The 23,418-nt window shown below is 41.5% G+C and overlaps 1 protein-coding gene across 2 annotated transcripts in view; it reads left to right on the forward strand.

Moving 5' to 3' along the window:
* LOC111975163 (small G protein signaling modulator 1-like) overlaps window positions 1-22,519 on the forward strand; it is a 65,070-nt gene extending 42,551 nt beyond the window's left edge. For both annotated transcript variants that reach the window (XM_024003369.3, XM_024003368.3), the window contains 13 exons: window positions 1,894-2,020; window positions 2,601-2,665; window positions 2,887-3,032; window positions 6,642-6,770; window positions 6,860-7,051; window positions 7,510-7,581; window positions 8,139-9,722; window positions 9,835-9,959; window positions 10,128-10,210; window positions 16,982-17,091; window positions 17,353-17,449; window positions 18,555-18,722; window positions 19,551-22,519. In XM_024003369.3, coding sequence (XP_023859137.1) covers window positions 1,894-2,020; window positions 2,601-2,665; window positions 2,887-3,032; window positions 6,642-6,770; window positions 6,860-7,051; window positions 7,510-7,581; window positions 8,139-9,722; window positions 9,835-9,959; window positions 10,128-10,210; window positions 16,982-17,091; window positions 17,353-17,449; window positions 18,555-18,722; window positions 19,551-19,639 — 2,987 coding nt within the window. In that variant the 3' untranslated portion in view covers window positions 19,640-22,519. The remainder of the gene's footprint in view (window positions 1-1,893; window positions 2,021-2,600; window positions 2,666-2,886; window positions 3,033-6,641; window positions 6,771-6,859; window positions 7,052-7,509; window positions 7,582-8,138; window positions 9,723-9,834; window positions 9,960-10,127; window positions 10,211-16,981; window positions 17,092-17,352; window positions 17,450-18,554; window positions 18,723-19,550) is intronic.
* Window positions 22,520-23,418: the final 899 nt, after the last annotated feature.

Below are 23,418 nucleotides of genomic sequence, written 5' to 3' on the forward strand. Positions count from 1 at the left end.
ACAAAATATCTCATAAGTTACCTGTAAGCTTTGTCCAAACAACTTTCCTAATACAACTTTAGGTATTTTTTAACGTAAATAATCAATAAAATTTAAGATGGGATGATCTGTGTTCAATACCGGAGGAAAACAAAGTGTAGCGAGCTTTCAGGTCATGCGCCTCTAACAAAGAGTACACTTCTCTCTACCCTCATTCTGAACAGTGCTACTTCTTCATTTCTCAAAGGAAAAACCTCAATCAATTTCTAAAGACTGTTGACATCCAGTGGAAGTGATAGGAACTGCAAGAAGGTCCCTTAGAAATATGGATTTCCAATGAAAACCCATTGAAAAGAGAGTGACCTCAAAAAAACAAATCTGAATGGTTTGTCCTCGGGGTTTCGCCTGCCAAATAAGTTCTGTTATACTCACAGACACGATTCAAACAGTTTTAGACACTTCAGAGTGTTTTCTATCCAAATCTACTAATAATATGCATATCTTAGCTTCTGGGCCTGAGTAGCAGGCAGTTTACTTTGGACACGCTTTTCATCCGGATGTGAAAATACTGCCACCTATCCCAGAGAAGTTAACACTTCCTCAAATCAAGTTACAGATGTTGCCCAATTTGTCTAATTCAGCTGTGATCGTGTCTTGAGAATCATCTCCAGAGGTGTCCAAATCATGACTGAACAATGTTATTCTGGCTGGGAGTTTGAACCTGTGCAGTTACAGTATAGCACAGAGTTTCAGACCAGGGTCAAATACATATACCGATGTAGGATCTTTATTTGATAAAAATCATAAATAACAAATGTAACCTTTGTTTAACTAGGCAAGTCAGTGAAGACAAATTCTAATTTACAATGACGACCTACACCGGCCAAAGACTGACGACACTGAGACAATTGTGCACCGCCCTGTGGGACTCCCAATCACGGCCGGTTGTGATACAGCCTGTATTCCAACCAGGGTGTCTAGTTTGAAACAAATCAAAATATATTTCATATTTGAGATTCTTCAAAGTAACCACTGTTTGCCTTGATGACAGATTTGCATACTCTTGGCATTCTCACCTGGAATGCATTTCCAACAGCCTGGAATGCATTTCCAACAGCCTGGAGGTGTGTTGGGTCATTGTCCTGTTGAAAAACAAATGTATGCCTTGAATTGTAAATTAATCACTGACAGTGTCACCAGAAAAGCACTCCCACACCATCACACCTCCTCTTCTATGCTTCACGGACGGGAACCACAGGTGGAGATCATCCGTTCACCTACTCTGCGTCTGACAAAGACACGGCGGTTGGAACCAAAAATCTCTCATATGGACTCCTTGGTGTCCTTTAGTAGTGGTTTCTTTGCAGCAATTCGACCATGAAGGCCTGATTCACGCAGTCTCCTCTGAACAGTTGATGTTGAGATGTGTCTGTTACTTAAACTCTGTGAACCATTTATTTGGGCTGCAATCTGAGGTGCAGTTAACTCTAATGAACTTATCCTCTGCAGCAGAGGTAACTCTGGGTCTTCCTTTCCTGTGGCGCTCCTCATGAGAGCCAGTTTCATCATAGAGCTTGAGATGGAAAGAAATTCCACAAAATAACTTTTAACAAGGCACACCTGTTAATTGAAATGCATTCCAGGTGACTACCTCGTGAAGCTGGTTGAGAGAATGCCAAGCGTGTGCAAAGCTGTCATCAAGGCAAACGATGGCTACTTTGAAAAATATCAAATATATTTGATTTGTTTAACACTTTTTTTGGTTACTACATGATTCCATATGTGTTATTTCATAGTTGTGTTGTCTTCACTATTATTCTACAATGTAGAAAATAGTCAAAATAAAGAAAAATTCATGAATGAGTAGGTGTGCTCAAACTTTTGACTGGTGTGTGTGTGTGTTCTGTGGTGCAGTGGCCCCAGAGCTGATGGACCAGGAGGCCAACATCTGGCAGCCCACAACCAGGAAATCCTCCTGCTCGTCCTGTACCCAGTGCAGCTTCTCAGACGGAGGGCCTCCCAATGGGTGCAACCATGAAAGGTCAGAGACAGAGACACACACTGCTGGTTACCCAGATATCATCCCTGGACTTTACCGATCCCACTGGCCTGAGAAGGATACAAGATCCCCAGACCCCGGTTCAAATACTACTTCAAATCTTTCAAATACTTTGGTATTTTTCTTTAACCTGCCTGGAGTGCCAGGTGGGCGGGGTATGCACTTTTTGGACTTTTCTATTGGTTCCATAGCAATAGGCACCCTTAATCAAGCACATATACAGTATTTTATATGATTTCAAATCATATTTGAACCCAGGTTTATTACATGTTGATACTGTAGTGCATGCATTTATCTCATCGTTTGAAATGTACTGTTTTATTACGCAATTACGGTTTTGATGTCCTTGTGAATGGAGAAGGATATCTATTTAATTCATATTGTAGTTCATTTGAGGTAATATTTCATAAATAATTGGTAACGCTGGACAGTTACTTTAAAATGTTCTTGTGAATGGAGAATAGAGACTGTTTGGGATCAAAATGAAAGTCTTGGACATGTTTAAGACGAGGTGGAGCCAGTATGGAGAACACTTTGACTTGTGTGCTGTTTCCCTTTGCAGAGCCCCTTTGAAGCTGCTGTGTGACCAAATGAAGTATCAGATCATCTCCCGGGCTTTCTATGGCTGTATGTGATTGTGAACACAAATCTTGTATCTTCTGTCCCCCTAGATGACTTGCAACGTTTTGCAACAGATTTTAATTTAAAGCAGCTCATCAATTAGTCTAGCATCCAACTATTAATTAAATGTCAGATGTGTGATCGTCTTATTTAGATACTGTATCACATAAAATTTTGGGTTGTCAGAAGGAGGCTCATTTGATAGCGGTTGTGTTTTTGTATTCCAGGGCTGGCTTATTGTCGTCACCTGTCCACCGTACGTACACACCTCTCGGCACTGGTCAACCACACTATCGTGAAGCCCGACGCGCCCGGCGATGCCTTAGGGGGCCTCACTGCTGAGGTGTGGCAGAGGTTCCTTCAGGACTGCACCGTAAGCAGCATCACCGTCACATCATTAGCAGTGTCGCTAAGGTTGTCACTTAGTCATCACACACACACACACACACACACACACACTGTGCAGTACCAGACAGCTCAAACCCCCTGGCGACGAGATGCGCACACACACACATACGCACGCACGTACACATGCACACACACACACTCATCTGTATTCATCCGTTAGTCATCACATTGCTCACACATTCTTAGTCACACAACCAGCCATATGCAAGCGTGACTAATGCCCTGCCTGTCAGCGTATCAACAGCATACATACATACATTTTCATTGGAGGGATTTTGTTGAATAATCAACCAATGGGAGGTATTCAGTTGACTTATGTCTGAAGTTCATCCATGTGTGTCCAATCTGTGTTTGTAGAGTTATACAGGCTGTAGTCAATCTTGTCATTTTTCTCACAATTTTAGTTAAGTATTATTCATTATTAAACAGGGGATTAGGGCCCCCACTGGAATCCAGTGGTACACAACCATTCTGCACGTTGATTGATCAAATCAAATCAAATAGTATACAACAGGTGCGCCGAATACAACAGGTGTAGACCTTACCGTGAAATGCTTACTTACACCAACAATGCAGTTTTAAGAAAAATGAAGTTAAGAAAAAATTGACTAAATAAACTAAAGTAAAAAAATAAAAGAGCAACAATAAAATAAGAATAACAATAATGAGGCTATATACAGGGGGTACCGGTACCAAGTCAATGTGCTGGGTACAGGTTAGTTGAGGTAATAGAGGTAATATGTACATGTAGGTAGGGATAAAGTGACTATGCATAGATAATAAACAGCGAGTAGCAGTAGCATAAAAAAGGGGTCAATGCAAATAGTCCGGGTAGCCATTTGATTAACTGTTCAGCAGTCTTATGGCTTGGGGGCAGATGCTGTTAAACCTTTGGCACCTAGACTTGGCGCTCCGGTACCGCTTGCCGTGCGGTAGCAGAGAGAACGGTGGCTGGAGTCTTTGGCAATTTTTAGGGCTACTGAGGGGATACTGGTGAAGAATTTAATAAGCCACTGGCTTCCTCTTTTGTTTTTTATACACGTACAGTACCAGTCAACAGTTTGGACACACCTACTCATTCAAGGGTTTTTCTTTATTTTTGCTATTTTCTACATTGTAGAATAATAGTGAAGACATCACAACTATGAGATAACACATATGGAATCATGTAGTAACCGAAAAAGTGTTAAACAAATCAAAATATATTTTACATTTTAGATTCTTAAAAGTAGCCACCCTTTGCCTTGATGACAGCTTTGCACAATCTTGGCATTCTCTCAACCAGCTTCATGAGGAATGCTTTTCCAACGGTCTTGAAGGAGTTCCCACATATGCTGTGCACTTGTTGGCTGATTTTCCTTCACTCTACGGTCTAACTCATCCCAAACCATCTCAATTGGGTTGAGGTCGGGTGATTGTGAAGACCAGGTCATCTGATGCAGCACTCCATCACTCTCCTTCTTGGTCAAATAGCCCTTACACAGCCTGGAGGTGTGTTTTGGGGCATTGGTATGTTGAAAAAGAAATGATAGTCCCACTAAGCGCAAACCAGATGGGATGGAGTATCGCTGCAGAATGCTGTGTTAGCTATGCTGGTTAAGTGTGCCTTGAATTCTAAATAAATCACAGTGTCACCAGCAAAGCACCCCCACAGCATCACACCTCCTCCTCCATACTTCACGGTGGGAACCACACATGCGGACATAATCTGTTCACCTACTCTGCGTCTCACAAAGAAATGGCGGTTGGAACCAAAAATCTCTCATTTGAACTCATCCGACCAAAGGACATATTTCCACTGGTCTAATGTCCATTGCTCGTGTTTCTTGGCCCAAGCAAGTCTCTTCTTCTTATTGGTGTCCTTTAGTAGTGGTTTCTTTGCAGCAATTTGACCATGAAGGCCTGATTCACACAGTCTCCTCTGAACAGTTGATGTTGAGATGTGTCTGTTACTTAAACTCTGTGAAGCATTTATTTGGGCTGCAAGCTGAGGTGCAGTTAACTCTAATGAACTTACATGCTGACCAGACCGGACACGTCGCTTGCGCAAGCGTCGCAAAATAAATGTAGAAATCCATGTTATTCAATTATTGCACCCACACTGCTCGCCAAGGGCTAATATAGAAGTCATTCCTATTTCTGACGCAGATCGCGCTGCAAGTCCTGCCTCTCCCATCTCCTCATTGGTTTATAGAAGCAGGTACCCACGTGCCATCTCCTCATTGGTTAAACCCACGTGGGTGATTGAAAGACAAACTTTGTTGCCGGTTGTCGTGGTAATACAATGAAAGTTTAAATGGATCACCATATAAATTCAAAGATGAAAAAGCCTGGAAGGAGGAGAGATGACTAGAAACGATTCGGTTGGCCGTTTTATGTGTGGATTAATTGTCGGAGTAGAGGTCCTTGTGCATTTCAGGTAAAATAACAACTCAATGTTTATATCCCAAGACAAATTAGCTAGCAACAGCAAGCTAGCTAAATAGGACAAATTAACGTTAGCTAGCAAGTGCAAGCTAACTAGCTAAATTGCCATACATGTTTAATGCTTTTCGACCTGTCCCCAAATTAATGTCATTGGTTCAGAGTTTGTTTTGATAGTTTAACCTGCGTGTCGTGATCGCGTTTGGTGTGGGGGGGGGCAAAATACATTTATGCACGATAGCGCACGATGGCGCATGCGCGTAGCCGGTTTGGGTTCTGTGTTATCCTCTGCAGCAGAGGTAACTCTGCATCTTCCTTTCCTGTGGCGGTCCTCATGAGAGCCAGTTTCATCATAGCGCTTGATGGTTTTTGCGACTGTACTTGAAGAAACGTTCAAAGTTCTTGAAATGTTCCGCATTGACTGACCTTCATGTCTTAAAGTAACGATGGACTGTCGTTTCTCTTTGCTTAGTTGAGCTTTTACCAAGTAGGGCTATCTTCTGTATACCACCCCTACCTTGTCACAACACAACTGATTGGCTCAAATTAACTTTTAACAAGGCATATGTTCATGTGAATGTTTTTATGTGCCAGTGTCTATGGTAACATTAGTGTATTCATGTGTGGGTACATCATCGTGTGTGCACTGTACAGTATGTCCAGATCTTTGGTACGCCAGACTCAATCAAATGCTCAAAACTAGTAACTGAAAGAAAACAACTGCTACTGGTATTTGAACTGGGTCTGTACGTAGGGCTTTCTATATCTGTGTGTGTTGTGGCTCAATGACTGAGGCCTCTCCCTCCCCTCTCTCATTCCGTTATCTCCCTCCTTGCTCTCCTTCCCTGTTCTCCCTCCTTGTTCTCCCTCCCGGCTCTCCTTCCCTGCTCTCCCTTCCTGCTTTACTTCCCTGCTGTCCCTACATCCTCCCCTCTCCTCCTCCCCTGCTCTCATTCCCTGTTCTCCCTCCCTGCTCTCCCTCTCTGTTCTCCCTCCCTGTTCTCCCACCATGTTCTCCTTCCCTACTCTCCCTCCCTGTTCTCCTTCCCTGCTCTCCCTCCCTGTTCTCTCTCCCTGTTCTCCTTCCCTGATCTCTCTCCCTGTTCTCTCTCCCTGTTCTCCTTCCCTGCTCTCTCTCCCTGCTCTCCAGGCCTATAAGGAGCAGGAGCTGTTGCGCCTGGTCTACTTTGGTGGTGTTGACCCTTCACTGCGTAAGGAGGTGTGGCCCTTCCTCCTGGGCCACTATCAGTTTGGCATGTCTGAGGCTGACAGGAAAGAGGTTGGTGTCACCCTTGCCATCGGAGGTCACCACCAAACCCCTTGATCTCCGACCCCTGACCCTTGCCCTTGCCCTGTGACACTGTGCAGGTGGATGAGCAGGTGCGGGCGTGCTACGAGCAGACCATGAGCGAGTGGCTGGGCTGCGAGGCCATTGTGCGGCAGCGGGAGAAGGAGCAGCATGCTGCGGCACTGGCTAAATGTTCGTCCATCTCAGCCAGTGTGGATAATCCAAGCACTGTGCAGAGGATGATGCACCGTGACTCCAGCGTCAGCAATGAGGTGACACACACACACACACACGCCCGCCTGCCCATACGCACACATTTTTAAATGTTATTAAAATTTTATTTCACCTTTATTTAACCAGGTAGGCCAGTTGAGAACAATTTCTCATTTACAACTGCGACCTGGCCAAGATAAAGCAAATCAGTGCGACAAAAACAACAACACAGGGTCTGTACATAGTCTTGTGGCACACAGGATACCTGGGAGACCAACATGTTGTCTTGACCAACATGTTAGCTCTCCATCGCCTTAATAATATGAAACTACAAAGCATATTGTGTAATGTTAATTTGAAGCACCAATAATACACTGCCTTTACGACAGTTACATATCATTACATACAGGCCTACAGAATTACTTGTCCACATTAGTGTTTTGTATGGATAGTGTTGTTCCAGGGTTTTATTGACCTGTTTTCTCCCCTGCTTGTTCTCTGGTACTACTCATGCCAGTCCTCCCAGAGCTGCAGCTCAGACAGACAGAGCCTGGCTCGCTTGCAGAGTGACTCTGACAGCAGTACCCAGGTACCCATTTAGACAGAGATCCTCTTAAATATATAAAATGTTAAATGCATTCCATATGTAATTCTATGCCCCTCTACACATAATTAACAGTAATGAATTATTTATAATTGATGAACAATAAGAATAATAACACACACAGAGCTGAATATACACTCACTTGTATACACAAAGGCTACTTAGTCTCACAGGACTGAAAAGAGAACTATAGAACAATGTCCTGAGCTTACCCATGGTGTACAACTTTATTTTGGTCCACCAGTCACTATTCTAGTGGAAATATGTTGTATTTTGGCTTCAAGTTCAAAATCGAAGATCTCCTCCGAAAGCTAAAAATAGTTCCATGACAGTTTTCTTAATATTCATACCAATAACACCTTTCATATTACAACTGTGCGATTCCTATTGTTCCAAAACTATGGAATTACCTTAGTCTTTTACAGTCTTTAGCTTTTTTGATCCAATATTCCTCAACCCCACACTCTTTCTCCTGCTAGTTCTTCACATCCTCCCATCCCTTCCCTTGGATTAGCCTGCTTCCCTTTGGCTTGTTCTTTCAGGTGTTTGAGTCTGTGGAGGAAGTGGAACAGATCGAGACAGAGCCCAAGAGCGAGGAGGCCAAGCCGGTTCCCAAGATCCCCAATGGAGGAGGCCTGCCCAACGTGGCCAGCTCCCCAGACTCGGGGCATCCCTCCTCTCGCAACTTCTCTGTCACCTCGTGCATGTCGGACCACTCTCTGAGCACAGAGGACAGCACTGTGCCTGACACCAACCCCAAAACCACCATCAGTACTCCTCCACAGCTGGCCCCAGCCCAACAGATCCCAGTCAAAGCCCATCAGGAAGAGTTGGAAGCAGATGACCCAAATGTCCAACCCCTGGCCCTGCAGGATGAGAAGGACCTCCAGGCCAAGGACGGGCCAGATAAGGAGGAAAAAGAGAAGGAAGAGAGTGTGACTGAAGTGGCCCAAGATACTGAGGACACCAAGACAGAAGATCCAGAGGTAAAAATGGGAAAAAATCCAGAGACAGCGGAGGACAAGGCAGCAGACCCAGCTGAGCTAGAGAGCCTGAAAATAGAAGAAGTGAAGACTTCCATGACTCTATCTAATGAGAAAGATGAGGTAAGGACCTCTGAAAAGGAAGACAGCAAGTTACCAAAAGCAGAAGTGGATGCTGTAAAAGAAACAGTGGAGTCCAAAACAAGGGAGGCTAAAGAGCCTGATGCAGAAGTGATGAAAATGTTGGATGGAGAGCCAACCATGCAAGTACACACAGAGGAGATGCAGTCACTGGAACCTGGGGAGACAGGAGAAACAAAGGAGAACAAAGGACCAGAACCAGAGTCTGTAGATCCAGAAGAGAAGAAGACATCCCAAGCAAACCATAGAGAGCCAAAAGGGGAGAATACATTGATATCAACGGTGACTGCAGAAGCAATGGAAGACACAGCATCAGAACTGGATGATGAAAGAACTTCAGACACAGGGTCTGGAGAAACAAAGAGTGCTGAAACAACGGAAGTAAAGGAAGCCAACGCAACAAATGTAGAAAAGACAGAAACTGAGAAGGAAGTAGAAGCCAATCAGACTTTTAAATCTGAAGAGGTAGTTGAAACAAAGGTGTATAAGACAGTGTCACCAGAAGAGGTTGCAGAGGCAAAAGTGGAGGAGATAAAAAAATCAGAGGAAGTGGGAAAAAGAGAGGAGGAGACCATACTATCTGAGGCCAAGCTGCCAGAGTCAAAGAAGAATAAAAGCCCTGTTGCAGAGACCAGGGTGGGAAGAGCAATGGATAGCACCACCAAGCTCGAAGAGGCTCTGGCCACCACAGAATCTGACGAGTCCCCTTCGGCCATTGAGATGGAGGAGATTTCCTCAGCTAAATTCTCCATGGCCCTACCGTGGGACAGGAAGGGCATGTGTGAAAGCTCCGGGGTCGGGGCTGCTCTCTCTGAGGGCTCAGTTCACCATCTGGAGCTCCGTTTGGAGGAGAAGGAGAAGTGCAAGCCCAGCCCTGAGGGCACAGAGTCCATCATGTCTGAGGAGCCTGAGATGGAGAGCCTCTTCCCTAAATTTGAATTCCTGACCGTGGGAGGAGAGCTGAAAATCTCTCCAGTGCCATCCATCGGAACCACCTACTCTGTAGGCACTTGGCATTTCATTTTTTAGAATAAAAGTTTGGAATAATCGAGATGTATTTAGGTGTTTGGTTATTCTTTAACATTTGTGTGGTGGTTTTGCACCTTTGTTGTAGCAAGAGCTTTTGGACATGTACACGATCAACCTGCATCGCATTGAGAAGGATGTCCAACGGTGTGACAGAAACTACTGGTACTTTACCCCTGCCAACCTGGAGAAACTGCGCAACATCATGTGCAGGTAAAATAAAAACAATGCCATTCATGATTCTCTACTCCACTTTTGTAGAAAGGTTTGTAAGTAATCTAGGACTCATTATGTTATGTGTGGAGCGCAATTAATAAATGGAAAATTGGAAGAATGAATGAGTCACACTACACAGTACATGATGCTGACTTCTCTTCGCAGCTATATCTGGCAGCACCTGGAGATTGGCTATGTGCAGGGCATGTGTGACCTGCTAGCTCCCCTCCTTGTCATTCTGGATGATGGTGAGTTAATGCTGTGAGTCAAGGCTGTGAGCTGTGTTGTGTTCCTCCCTCACTCTCCTCCTTGGTAGTTGTGATATTGATTCTGCGATGGCCGCAAAATGTGTCAACCTTCAAGATAATTTTTGCTTCTTAAATTTGATTTGTCTTGATCAGTACTTTTCTAAAGGGGGGCTGAACTCACCTATTCCGCATGTGTTTTTCTGCTGCTCATTAAGAAAAAAAATAGATTTGCATCATGTGGTTCGATGTGGGTGTGTTATGTTCGCTATAATGTACCCTGGCAGTTACTGTTGTTTGTCTCTATTGAGTAACGGTAGCAACATTTCGCCCTCAAAATAGTCAGAATTAATATAAGATAAATCAAGAAATCTGTAATTAATTTAGACGTTTTTGCCAAGGTGGTCTTAGTCGTGCAATTTTACATCTATCTAAGGTGCAGTATTTCTCAAGTTAAAAAAAACTTTATGAAAACTAGTAGTGCACTACAGAAAGTATCGAGTCAGCTGCTACTGCGCTCTGAACTGATTTCTGAGAACATGTCTACCACTTATCATTAGCAAGCTGTCAAATTATCGTAAATAGAGCACAAGCTACACACTGTTTATCAGTGGCTTTAGTTTTTTCCTTAAATAACCATCTGTCTTATGTAACTATACCAAACGTAACATATCATACTAATTTGAGTGTCTTGGATTTACATTTACTATGTTATGTCGAGTCTATGAGAACAGGCTGGGAAGAGACCACTCCTATCAGGATAGAAATGCTTCACCATATGTTGAAAGTGTCACTCAGAATGGCTGTGTATTTATTGGCGTTTACCTTGCCCTCTAAGGGGTTGAGTGGCCTTAAACCAGGAAAATGCACCCCATACCATAACAGAGCTGCCAGATCCCCCATTTACACAAGTGTTTCCTTTATTTTGGCAGTTACCTGTAGCAGGCACATTGAGCAGGCAGGCCACGTTAGATGAATCAGCTTATCAAGTCACTGGCGAGTGACAAAGTGCGTCAGTAATTTTGTTGTTCAACTATTACCGTAGTGTGCGTCCGTCTGGCAGGGTTTTTTATGCTCATGAATGGGTTGACAAGTGGCAGTTGGGATGCAAGTGCACATTGTCTCAATTCTCATTTGCTCACAACAGTGGCAGACTGGAGTGATCACTATCAAACAGATCAGCAAGTTGCCACTTGATAAAGGGCTTTATCGTGCATCGATGTGACACACTGATATGACGCCACCACGTCAGAAAATAATGCTGGGTTCTTGTTACAAGACGGTCATGGAGTAAAGACATGTTGAAGTTTACCTCGAATCCAGTTGATTCAATTCAGTATAATATCCTAACTTAGCACAAGTTGTAAGTATAGGATTGAAGTATAGGATTGAACAATGGCGACGAGGATAATGTTTGAAAACGATAATTAAATCTGAAAAGTGAGTTAAAGGGTCGACAAGATGGAAAGCACCGTGCCAAAGTTTGACTGCTACAGTGAACCTGCTACGCTGACGTTCTGCTCTTGAGCAAGGTAGTTAACCCCCAACAATAACTGCTCTCTGGGCACCGATGATGTGGATGTCGATTAAGGCAGTCCCCTGCACCTCTCTGATTCAGAGGGGTTGAATTAAATGTGGAAGACACATTTCGGTTGAATGCATTCAGTTGTACAACTGACTAGGCATCCCCCTTTCCATTGTGCCACAAGTGAACACGGCATTCGCGAGACTGACACAGAAAACTGGTGGGACAGTTCAGCAATTTGTTACTCATCTTAGACAAGCAGCTAAGGACTGTGACTTTGCTGGAGATAAGGACAATCAGATTAGAGGTGCCATACTGAGCAAGTGTTATACAGAATATTTGCGGCGAAAGCTATTGGAGGAGGGCCCTAGGCTAACATTAGAGCGGTTACTCGAGCCACAATGTGAAAGAACTGAAGTGCAAATGTCCACCATGCATGTGAGTACAGATGCGAAGGATGATGAGTTTACAACATGTTTACAACAAGGAAGGGAAATATCACAAACGGGACAGAGACAGAATGTAGACGGAAAATACAAATCAGAGAAAGTTTGCTACCTTTGTGGACATGATCATTTTGCAAAGGACCCTGGTTATTCATGAATGCGGGCAGACCTGCAAGTAATGTAACGGAAAGGATAGTTTTGCAAAAATGTGCAAGACCAAAGATAACTCGAAACAGATTGTGAAATGTGTTGATTCAGAGGAACAAAACAGAGACTATGCATCTGTGCATGAGAACTGTAACTCAGACAGGATCACGTTCTCAGTGGGAGGGGACAATTTATTAATGTTAATTGATTCTTGGGCCACAACTAACATGGTAGATGAGAGCACATGGGAAAAGCTGAAAGCCACAGAAATCAGGTGTCGTTTATCACTGACTGATAAAAAGCTATATGTATACTCATCAAACGAGCCAATACCAGTGAAAGGAGTTTTCACATGCTAAATAAAGCTAGGCAAGCGCAGCACACAGACTGAGTTCACGTATGTCAAGTGTTATTGAAGTGTTGTGGTTGCAGATTTACCTGACACATCTAAAGCATTTTCGGCCACCAAGTGCTAACAGTCAGTATCTAAATAATATGTGTGAAATGCTTGATAGTGTATGTGATGTAAACAGAGAGGTCTTGTCACGACTTCCACCGAAGTCGTTTCCTCTCCTTATTCGGGCAGTGTTCGGCGGTCGGCGTCACCGGTCTTCTAGCCATCGGCGATCCATTTTTAATTTTCCATTTGTTTTGTCTTGTTTTCCTACACACCTGGTTTCAATTTCCCTCATTTATTGTTGTGTATTTAACCCTCTGTTCCCCCCATGTCTGTGTGGAATTGTTTATTGTAAGTGCTTGTGCACATGTTACTGGTGCGCCTCGGGTTTTGTACCCATGTTTGTTTATTTCGTTGTGCCGTTGGTTTTACAATTAAACTGCTCCGGCTATTACCCAGTTCTGCTCTCCTGCGTCTGACTTCCCTGCCACCAGTTAAATTCTTATGGCTGCAGTCAAGTTAACGGGATCGATATGACAACAGCCAGTTGAAGTGCAGGGCGCCAAATTCAAAAAACAGAAATCTCATAATTAAAATGCCTCAGACATTCATGTGTCTTATATCATTTTAAAGGTAATCTTGTTGTTAATCCCACCAAAGTGTCCGATTTCAAATAGGCTTTTCAGCGAAAGCACTACAAACGATTATGTTAGGTCACCACAAAACCACAATAACCACAGCCATTTTTTCCAGCTAAAGATAGCTTTCAAAAACCAGAATAAAGATAAAATTAATCACTAACCTTCGATTATTTTCATCAGATGACACTCATAGGACTTCATGTTACACAATACATGCATGTTTTGTTTGATTAAGTTCATATTTATATCAAAAAATCTGAGTTTACATTGAGGCGTTAGATTCACTAGTTGCAAAAACATCAAGTGACTTTGCATAGCCACATCATTTCAACAGAAATACTCAACATAAATATAAATGATAATACAAGTAATACACATAGAATTATAGATATACCTCTCCTTAATGCAACCGCTGTGTCAGATTTCAAAAAGAATTTACGGAAATATAAACCATGCAATAATCTGAGACGGAGCTCAGATGATTAGCCAAATTAGCCACCATGTTGGACTCAACAGAAACCAGAAAATACATGATAAATGTTTCCTTACCTTTGATGAATTCATCAGAATGCAGTCCTAGGAATCCCAGGTCCACAATAAATGCTTGATTTGTTCGTTCATGTCCGTTATTTATGTCAAATTAGCTACTTTCGAATTGTTTACCAAAAACCCTAACCAAAGTCTAAAAGCGCGACCACTATAACGTGACGAAATGTCCAAACGTTCCGTTACAGTCAGTAGAAACATGTCAAACGATGTACTGAATCAATCTTTAGAATGTTGTTAACATACATCTTGAATAACGTTCCAACCGGAGAATTAAATCGACTTCAATTGAGAGAAGGAACGGAGCTCACTCTCACGTGAACGCGCCAGTTCAATGCGTGGGCACCTCATGGCAGTGATTACTCATTCCTGTCTCCTTCGAATCCCCTTCAAATTAGAGTCATCAGACTAAGTTCTATTGACTGTTGACATCTAGTGGAAGCCGTAGGAAGTGAAAACCCATTCATATCTCTCTTTATATTCAATGAGAGCTTGGTTGAAAATATGGCACCCCCAGAAAAAATCCAAACAGGAAGTGGAACTTCTCAGGTTTTTGCCTGCCATATGAGTTCTGTTAATCTCACAGACTTAATTCAAACAGTTTTAGAAACTTTAGAGTGTTTTCTATCCAATACTAATAATAATATGCATATATTAGCAACTGAGACTGAGGAGCTGGCCATTTACAATGGGCACCTTTCATCCAAGCTACTCAATACTGCCCCTTCAGCCATAAGAAGTTAAGCACCCCTTACAGGTCTACTTTTTGGGGACCTAAATATTGACTGTTTTTCATCAAGCTGTCCGTTTAAGAGGAAGCTTCTCACTGTAACCAGTGCCTGTAATCTGGTTCAGGTTATTCATCAACCTACCAGGGTGTTTACAAACACTACAGGAACAAGATCATCCACATGTATTGATGACATTTTTACTAATAGCCGTATCCGTACCCATTGGATGCAATGATTACAATATTGTGGCTATATCCAGGAAAGCTAAAGTTCCAAAAGCTGGGCCTAAAATAGTGTATAAGAGATCATACAAAAGATTTTGCTTTGACTCATGTGGATGATGTTAAAAATATTTGTTGGTCTGATGTGATTAATAAGGAGCATCCAGACGCAGCACATTGATGAATTTATTAAATTGCATCTTCCAATTATTGATAAACATGCACCTGTTAAGAAACTGACTTTTAGAACTGTTAAGGCTCCATGGATTTATGAGGAATTGAAAAACTGTATGGTTGAAAGAGATGGGGCAAAAGGAGTGGCTAATAAGTCTGGCTGCACATCTGACTGGCTGACTTACTGCAAATTGAGAAATTATGTGACTGAACTCAACAACAAAAAAGAAGAAACTGTATTATGAAGCCAAGATTAATGATATGAAAACCTTTGTTAAATTGAAATGATGTGCAGAAAGACAAATTCAACTTCATCTTTCATGGAATCAGATGGTTTATTCATCACCAAACCATTTGATGTTGCCAATTATTTGTATGTTTTCTTCATTGGCAAAGTGGGGAAACTTAGGCAGGAAATGCCAACAACAAATAGTCTGCCATCGTACTCATGTAAAAGAAAGACCAAAATCATGAAAGAAAAGCATTGCAAGTTTGAATTTTGTCAAGTTAGTGTGGGAGAGGTGGAAAAAGTATTGTATTGTTATCGATCAATAATGACAAACCTGACATTGACAACTTAGATGGAAAGCTACTGAGGATGGTAGTTGACTATAGCCACTCCTATCTGTCATATCTTTATCTGAGCCTAGAGGAAAGTCTTTGTCCTCAGGCCTGGAGGAATCCAAAGTCATTCCGCTACACGAGAGTGGTAGAGCAGCCTTTGCTGGTTCTGACAGCAGACCTATAAGCTTGCTGCCAGCTCTTAGCAAACTGTTGGGAAAAATGGTGTTTGACCAAATACAATGCTACTTCTCTGTAAATAAATTAACAAAATACTTTCAGCATGCTTCTAGAGAAGGGCACTCAGCATGTACTGCACTGAAACAAATAACTGATGAATGGTTGAAAGAAATTGATATCAAGAAGATTGTGGGAGCTGTACTGTTAGATTTCAGTGCAGCATTTGATATTATTGACCATAACCTGTTGTTGAGGAAATGCATGTGTTATGGCACGATGCCATATCGTGGATTCAGAGGTATCTATCTAATAGAACTGAGAGGGTTTTCTTTAATGGAAGCTTCTCTAATGTCAAACATGTAATGTGTGGTGTACCACAGGGCAGCTCTCTAGGCCCTCTGATCTTTTCTATTTTTACCAATGACCTGCCACTGGCAGTGTCCATGTATGCTGATGATTCAACCATATATGAATCAGAAACCACAGCTAATGAAGCCTCTGAAACCTTTAACAAAGAGTTGCAGTCTGTTTTGGAATGGGTGGCCAGTAATAAACTGTCCTGAACATCTCTAAAACTAAGAGCATTGTATTTGGTACAAAAGTTCTAGACCTCAGCTGAATCTGGTAATGAATGGTGTGGCTGTGGAACAAGTTGAGGAGACAAAATTACTTGGTGATCCTTAGATTGTAAACTGTCATGGTCAAAACATTCTAGGCGTTACAGTCCTCTGTTAGTGGGCAAGTGGGCATGATCTAAATCAAAACCCACCCTCAAATATCCATTGGATCTAGGAACGTAACAGCTTCCCTAATACCTGTTTTGGAAGATACTGACTTTATGACCAAAATATGCTATTTACACTTTGTAGTCAATTTTAACACTGGAATCAATGTTTCTGACTAATATCGATGCCGTTTTCAACCAAATAAATATTTTTTGGGGTTCAGCTGCTCTATAACACACACACACAATCACGCTTAGTCAAACAACAGTTTGTCAGTGAGACTCATCTTAGACTATCACTATATCATACAGAGGTATTGAGAAATAAAGAAAGAGTACAATGAATATAATACTATAAAACAGAGGACAGGGGTTCTGTTGAGCTTCAGGTTGGACAACCGAAAGGGTGATAGAAGCGGACCGTTCAACATTTCTGTCTGTCTTTTCTCCCTCTCTCCATCTTTCCTCCCCCCTCTCTCAGAGGCCATGGCCTTTAGCTGTTTCACTGAGCTCATGAAGAGGATGAATCAGAACTTCCCCCACGGCGGGGCCATGGACACTCACTTTGCCAACATGCGCTCTCTCATCCAGGTGAGGCCACAGAGACCCTTTGTAACTTCTATATTTGTATATGTATTGGCATGCATCCAGTTGTTTTCATGAATAGAAGGATACAGTGAATATAACACATTAACTTTATGGTCTCCACTAACCCCCATCCTCTCTTCCCCGACCCATTCCCTCTACTCCCCAACCCATCTCTTGTCCTTCAACTGTCTATCTGGCTTCTCTTTTCTTTCAACTGTCTGCCCTCTCTCCTACTACTCCCTTCCTGCTCCTACCCTTCTGTAGATACTGGATTCGGAGATCTTTGAGCTCATGCACCAAAATGGCGACTACACCCACTTCTACTTCTGCTACCGATGGTTCCTTCTAGACTTAAAGCGTGGTAATAATGGCATCCTGCTATGAGGGGACTTATTACTGTAGGGGCAAGACTGAGACTTTAAAATACATTCCAAACAAAAAACAATGATTGCAAAATTAAACAAACCATAGAAAAATACATTTATTTGAAGAACAGTACAGATGCAAAGTTTGGTAACAGAATGATGGAACAAACAGCACAACCCGTCATTCTGTTTCCAAACTATGCATCTGTACTTTTCTTCAAATAAATGCATTTTTCTATGGTTTGTTTAACTTTGCAATCATTGGTTTTTATTTGGCATACATTTCAAAGTGAAAAATTGGAGTCTCAGCATCCCTCTGTTACCGTGCAATTGCCCGTAGCAAATGGCAATTAAACTTAGGGGATAGCGTGTTTTCATACCATGACCAAATATAAAACGGACATGAAGCAACACAAGTTAACAATTTTTTTTTTTTTTTACCTTTATTTAACTAGGCAAGTCAGTTAAGAACAAATTCTTATTTTCAATGACGGCCTAGGAACAGTGGGTTAACTGCCTGTTCAGGTGCAGAACGACAGATTTGTACCTTGTCAGCTCGGGGATTTGAACTGTGCAACCTTTCAGTTACTAGTCCAACGCTCTAACCACTAGGCTACCCTGCCGCCCCGGCAGTTATAATAGTTATAATAAGCGGCTTCCACATCAATGATGCGTCAGGCAGTAAGATCACTCAGGAAAAAGTGGCTTCGGGAGTTGGTAAGGAATAAGAAGATGGGTCACTACTGCGTGAAGGACACGTGAGGGCACGGTGAATATGAATCAATGGCTATCTCATTATCAATCACAGCCTCTAATCTCTCCCATCTAGGTGTTTATACCCCTCATATTCAAACACATTTCTATCTTCATTAAAAACCAAGAGCCGTGAACTCCAATCCCAACCATACTGACTCATGATTCATCCTCATGTACTGTACTTGCATTCTGAATCCCAAAGTCAATTTAATCTAGCCCAATCGGAGGGCAAGGTGAAGCTATTACAATTTGACTTATAGCTTCTCTTATTCTATCAGATTTAGATTTCCCCACCACTCCTACCTTAACTGACTCCTGCATCCCCCTGTACTTCTCTATTCTCAGAGCTGGTGTATGACGATGTGTTTGCGGTATGGGAGACCATCTGGGCAGCGAAGGACACCTCCTCCGGCCACTTTGTCCTCTTCATCGCACTGGCACTAGTGGAGGTCTACCGGGACATCATTCTGGAGAACAACATGGACTTCACCGACATCATAAAGTTTTTCAACGGTAAACTGTCTAACAATGAATCAACAATTCATTCAGTTGTTTGCAGAGCATTGAAGGTATGGAACTTTTCAACCAGCATTTCTGTATAAAAAAAATGTCTCCATGCACTTGGAAAAACGATAGGTGTGTGCGTTCTATACCCTTTTAATGGTAAACTGTCTGCCACCTTGCAGCAGCTAATATGAAATACTCGACTGGGGCACAAACTCTAGATTTACAGATTAAGTGTCAATGTGGAGCATTGCATTTCAATTGCCTAGAGAAAGATAAACCTAAAATGTATTTTTATTCATGTCCAACTTTGTCAAAAGCTGAAGGGGGAATAGTAACCTTGAATGGGTACCTGTGCTGAGAAAATAAATGGTTTAATGAATAATGCACGCAATTGACCCTTCGCTAAGCGTCGCCCCCTTGGTTACTGTGGCAACCTCAGACAATATTTTCCCTGGACGCCCAACCATTTAAGCCAATGGGGAAAGCCCCTCACAATGATCTCAAACTGTGTTTTTAATACAAAATTAAATTAAACACAGACTACCCCATCCTAATCAGTAGACTCGGTCTCTTGTGGTGAACTGACATTACAATTGCTTCACGTGACCCTGGTAAAATGAAGTTTGTAGTGTAGCTAGCCACTGGATGGCTCTGATTATGAACTGTCACCATGCAGTGAAAGGTCATACTCCACCTCTGAGAATATAGAGTTACAGGGGAATGCAGGGCTTACCCACATATACATAAAATAAATATGGTGGTATAGCCTTGTGCATTGATGCTGGCAGTGGTTCAGCTGGTATGACATTTTCATCTTCTCTCGACTCCTTTCAGAAATGGCTGAGCATCACAACATCAAGCAGATCCTGACTCTGGCCCGGGACCTGGTGTGCAAGGTGCAGACTCTCATTGAGAACAAGTGATCTCCAGGAGCCATCCACTTCTCTTCCTTTATCCTCTTCCAGTTTCCGCTTAGTCTGTCTCAAGGCATCCCAGTCTGAACAGCTGCAACAGAATAGATAGATCAGGGTTGTGTTTATTAGGCACCAAACTGAAGAAATGGGACTGAAACAGGCAGGGACTACTTAGACTTGTCCTATAAGAAACGATCATTTTCATTTTCCTTCGCCAAATGTTTTTAAATGTGTTCCATTGAGTGCCCTGATGAACATGACCCAGATGCACTCAGATTAGGGGTCACCTCACAAACTATTCTACACCACAGCCTTCTTCACAGGGTCACCACCATTGTTCACTATCTTCTCATCTATGGTGGCAGGTAACCTAGCGGTTAGAAGTTGACTAGGTGAAAAATCTGTCGATGTGCCCTTGAACAAGGCACTTATCCCTAATTGCTCCTGTAAGTAACTCTAGATAAGAGCATCTGCTGAATTACTAAAATATCAAATATATGTGAAACCAGCCAGGGTATACCATGTAATGCTATACCAGTACTTTGTCATTTCAGGTTTCGTCATGGAACACCATGGGAATTATGACTTTTACCTCCAGTTATTCTGTCAGTGAAACAGTTTGGTTGACTTTTTATTAAACTGTGACACATATTTAGTCATAGGATTTGTATGCGGTATGCCTTGTAGACCTACTGTTGATTGAAGTGAGGTTAGTATATACATACACAGAGCTGGTTTCATAGACCTAGATACAAATATTTTACTCAAGAACTGAATATCAGATCAACATAAATATGGACTATAGATAGTCCTAGAATATTTTAAGATGTGAAAGTTACCAAGTGCCATTCAGTACAGGAGTAGGCTTAACCTGGTCCAGTGAAATGTCCAAATGTTGGAGTTAAAACTCATATTAACAGACTCCGTCTGGAGCAGTAGTTTACCTGAGTAAATTACAGGTAGGGTACCAACCTACCTGATGTGCCAAAGGCCAGTGCAAGGAGCAAATTAGATCAGCTTAAATGTTATACTGTGTTGAATAAGTAGACTACCTTGCAAGTAACCCTGTCCCAAGTAAGTTGTTACTGAATGTAGTTTGGTAGGTACTGTAGGTGTTACCTTACAATCTATTTTGGAATTCCTTTAAACCAAAATTAAGTTAGATAATTAATTGGTTCCCTTAAAGCGGCAATCAGCAGAAACAATAATAAAATATACCCACTCCCCCCCACCAAACCCGTTTCGCTAAAAAGCTGAGGGATAGGGCTAGAGAAATGTAATCACTCTCAAATTGATAGACAGAGCTATGGATGGAAGTACTGACCATCCATGATATCTACATTCTAGTTTTAACCATGTTTTGAGGCCATATAGTGTTTGTTTATATTTACTGGGTTCTGATGGGCTATGACAGTTAAACTAAGCTCATGAGGCTTTTATAAGTTATATTTTTCGAAAATAAATGGGTGCATATCATTAATTTATACGTTTAAAAAAAATGGATGTAGCAACCTCATATTGCCCTTAAGAAGGGTAGAATGGTTCATTTTTACATAAAGACACGAAAAGCCAAGACACATATGTTTTCTTTGCCCTGTGGTTTAATTAGGTGTGAAATAGGAAATCATTTTATGGATTTCTTAATTCAGGAAATAAGAACATCAGTTTTTCCTCTTCCTTTCATCTCAGACTAAATCACCTGTTTCTATGTCATCTGTATTTGCTAAACTCCCATTGTAGTCAGGTCCTAACAGAGACATGCCACTGTTCTGTATACCCTGTAAATCTGTGTGTATGGTCATGACGTGTGGCACTGCACACTGTTAGGAGTCATGAATCTGTTGAAACCATGTCGGCAATTTAGTAATGGGCAGTGTTTTGATTATTTCCCATATTCTGCCTTGTTTGTCTATTCTATATTATGTCTGTATACCGTTGTGTGTGAATTGTACTGTAAGGAGAACTAAACAAAAGAGGCCAATCTAATCCTAGTCAAAACTTATATTTATGACTAAGAAAAACTTGTGTGATTGTACATGTGACTTATAGTTGTCTGGGCAGAAATGGATACAAAAAGCAACAAAAAGCTATTTAACTGTGCTCTGATTTCTTATTCCATTATTTATATATTCCAGTCAGCCACTGTGTATTATGTACATTGTGTGGCTTTCTCAGTACCTTGTATAGTCTTATGGCATTTTATGTTCATCTGTTTTTTTAATCAAATTCATGTTTTTTTGTTGTTGTTTTGGAGAAGTGCTTGGCCTGGCCACCAAAATAAATGTGTATTTGCAGAGATGAGGAGAACTAAGAATAGAGTCCAAAGAATGTCAAATTCACTCTTGCTTTAAAAGTTGGAATATGACGATGAATACCATATAACATAGCCCACCCATTGTGCTCTGTAACAATGTTTGCCAATTCAACAGTTGGGTGGATGCTGAGATCTCTGGCCAGTAGGATTAAGATAATATCGATATGAATTCATCTAAAAACAGGTGAAGTATTAGGGGTGTATTACTTTATCTTGATGTAGCCTCGCTGTTGAGATTTATGCAAGGGATTGTGTGCTTTCATTCCCTTAAATGAATGCAAATCGTAAATGATTATATCTCTTGAATCCCCATTCCTGTTTTTCATTGCCTAGGTAGAACATCACTTCAGTTTTACCAGTGTTGTTTCATGAATGTGTTATGCCTTGAGTGTTGGTGGTTGTCTGTGAATGCAAAGTGCTTTATGTTAAACCAGAATAAGAATTATTCTGGTGTAACGAATTGTATTATCTTGTAACATGTATTTACTTGCTAACATATTTATTTATTCATTAAGTTTCTGCTTTTGTATGTAAAGCTAATATACTTGATATTTTGTGGTCGGTAATAAACAAAATATATTGAAAAAAATCTTCAAAAATGAAATGAATAACAAAATGATATATATACATACAGTATATATATATATACATACATATATATATATATATATATATATATATACTACACACAACACACACACACACACACACACACACACACACACACACACACACACACACACACACATCATACAGTTGAAGTCGGAAGTTTACATACATTAAAACTAGTTTTTCAACCACTCTACAAATTTCTTGTTAACAAACTATAGTTTTGGCAAGTCGGTTAGGACATCTACTTTGAGCATGAACACAGTAATTTTTCCAACAATTGTTTACAGACAGATTATTTCACTGTATCACAATTCCAGTGTGTCAGAAGTTTACATACACTATTTGACTGTGCCTTTAAAACAGCTTGGAAAATTTCAGAAAATTATGTCATGGCTTTAGAAGCTTCTGATAGGCTAATTGACATCATTTGAATCAATTGAAGGTGTACTTGTGGATGTATTTCAAGGCCTACCTTCAAACTCAGTACCTCTTTGCTTGACATCATTGGAAAATCAAAAGGAATTAGCCAAGACCTCAGAAAACATGGTAGACCTCCACAAGCCTGGTTCATCCTTGGGAGCAATTTCCAAACACCTGAAGGAACCACGTTCATCTGTACAAACAATAGTACGGAAGTATAAACACCATGGGACCACGCAGCCGTCATACGCTCAGGAAGGAGACGCGTTCTGTGTCGTAAAGATAAACGTACTTTGGTGTGAAGTGCAAATCAATCCCAGAAAAACAGCAAAGGACCTTGTGAAGATGCTGGAGGAAACAGGTACAAAAGTATCTATATCCACAGTAAACAAGTCCTATATCGACATAACCTGAAAGCCGCTCAGCAAGGAAGAAGCCACTG

This window comes from Salvelinus sp. IW2-2015, linkage group LG15 (assembly GCF_002910315.2).
Source record: "Salvelinus sp. IW2-2015 linkage group LG15, ASM291031v2, whole genome shotgun sequence".
NCBI classification, from domain to species: domain Eukaryota; kingdom Metazoa; phylum Chordata; class Actinopteri; order Salmoniformes; family Salmonidae; genus Salvelinus; species Salvelinus sp. IW2-2015.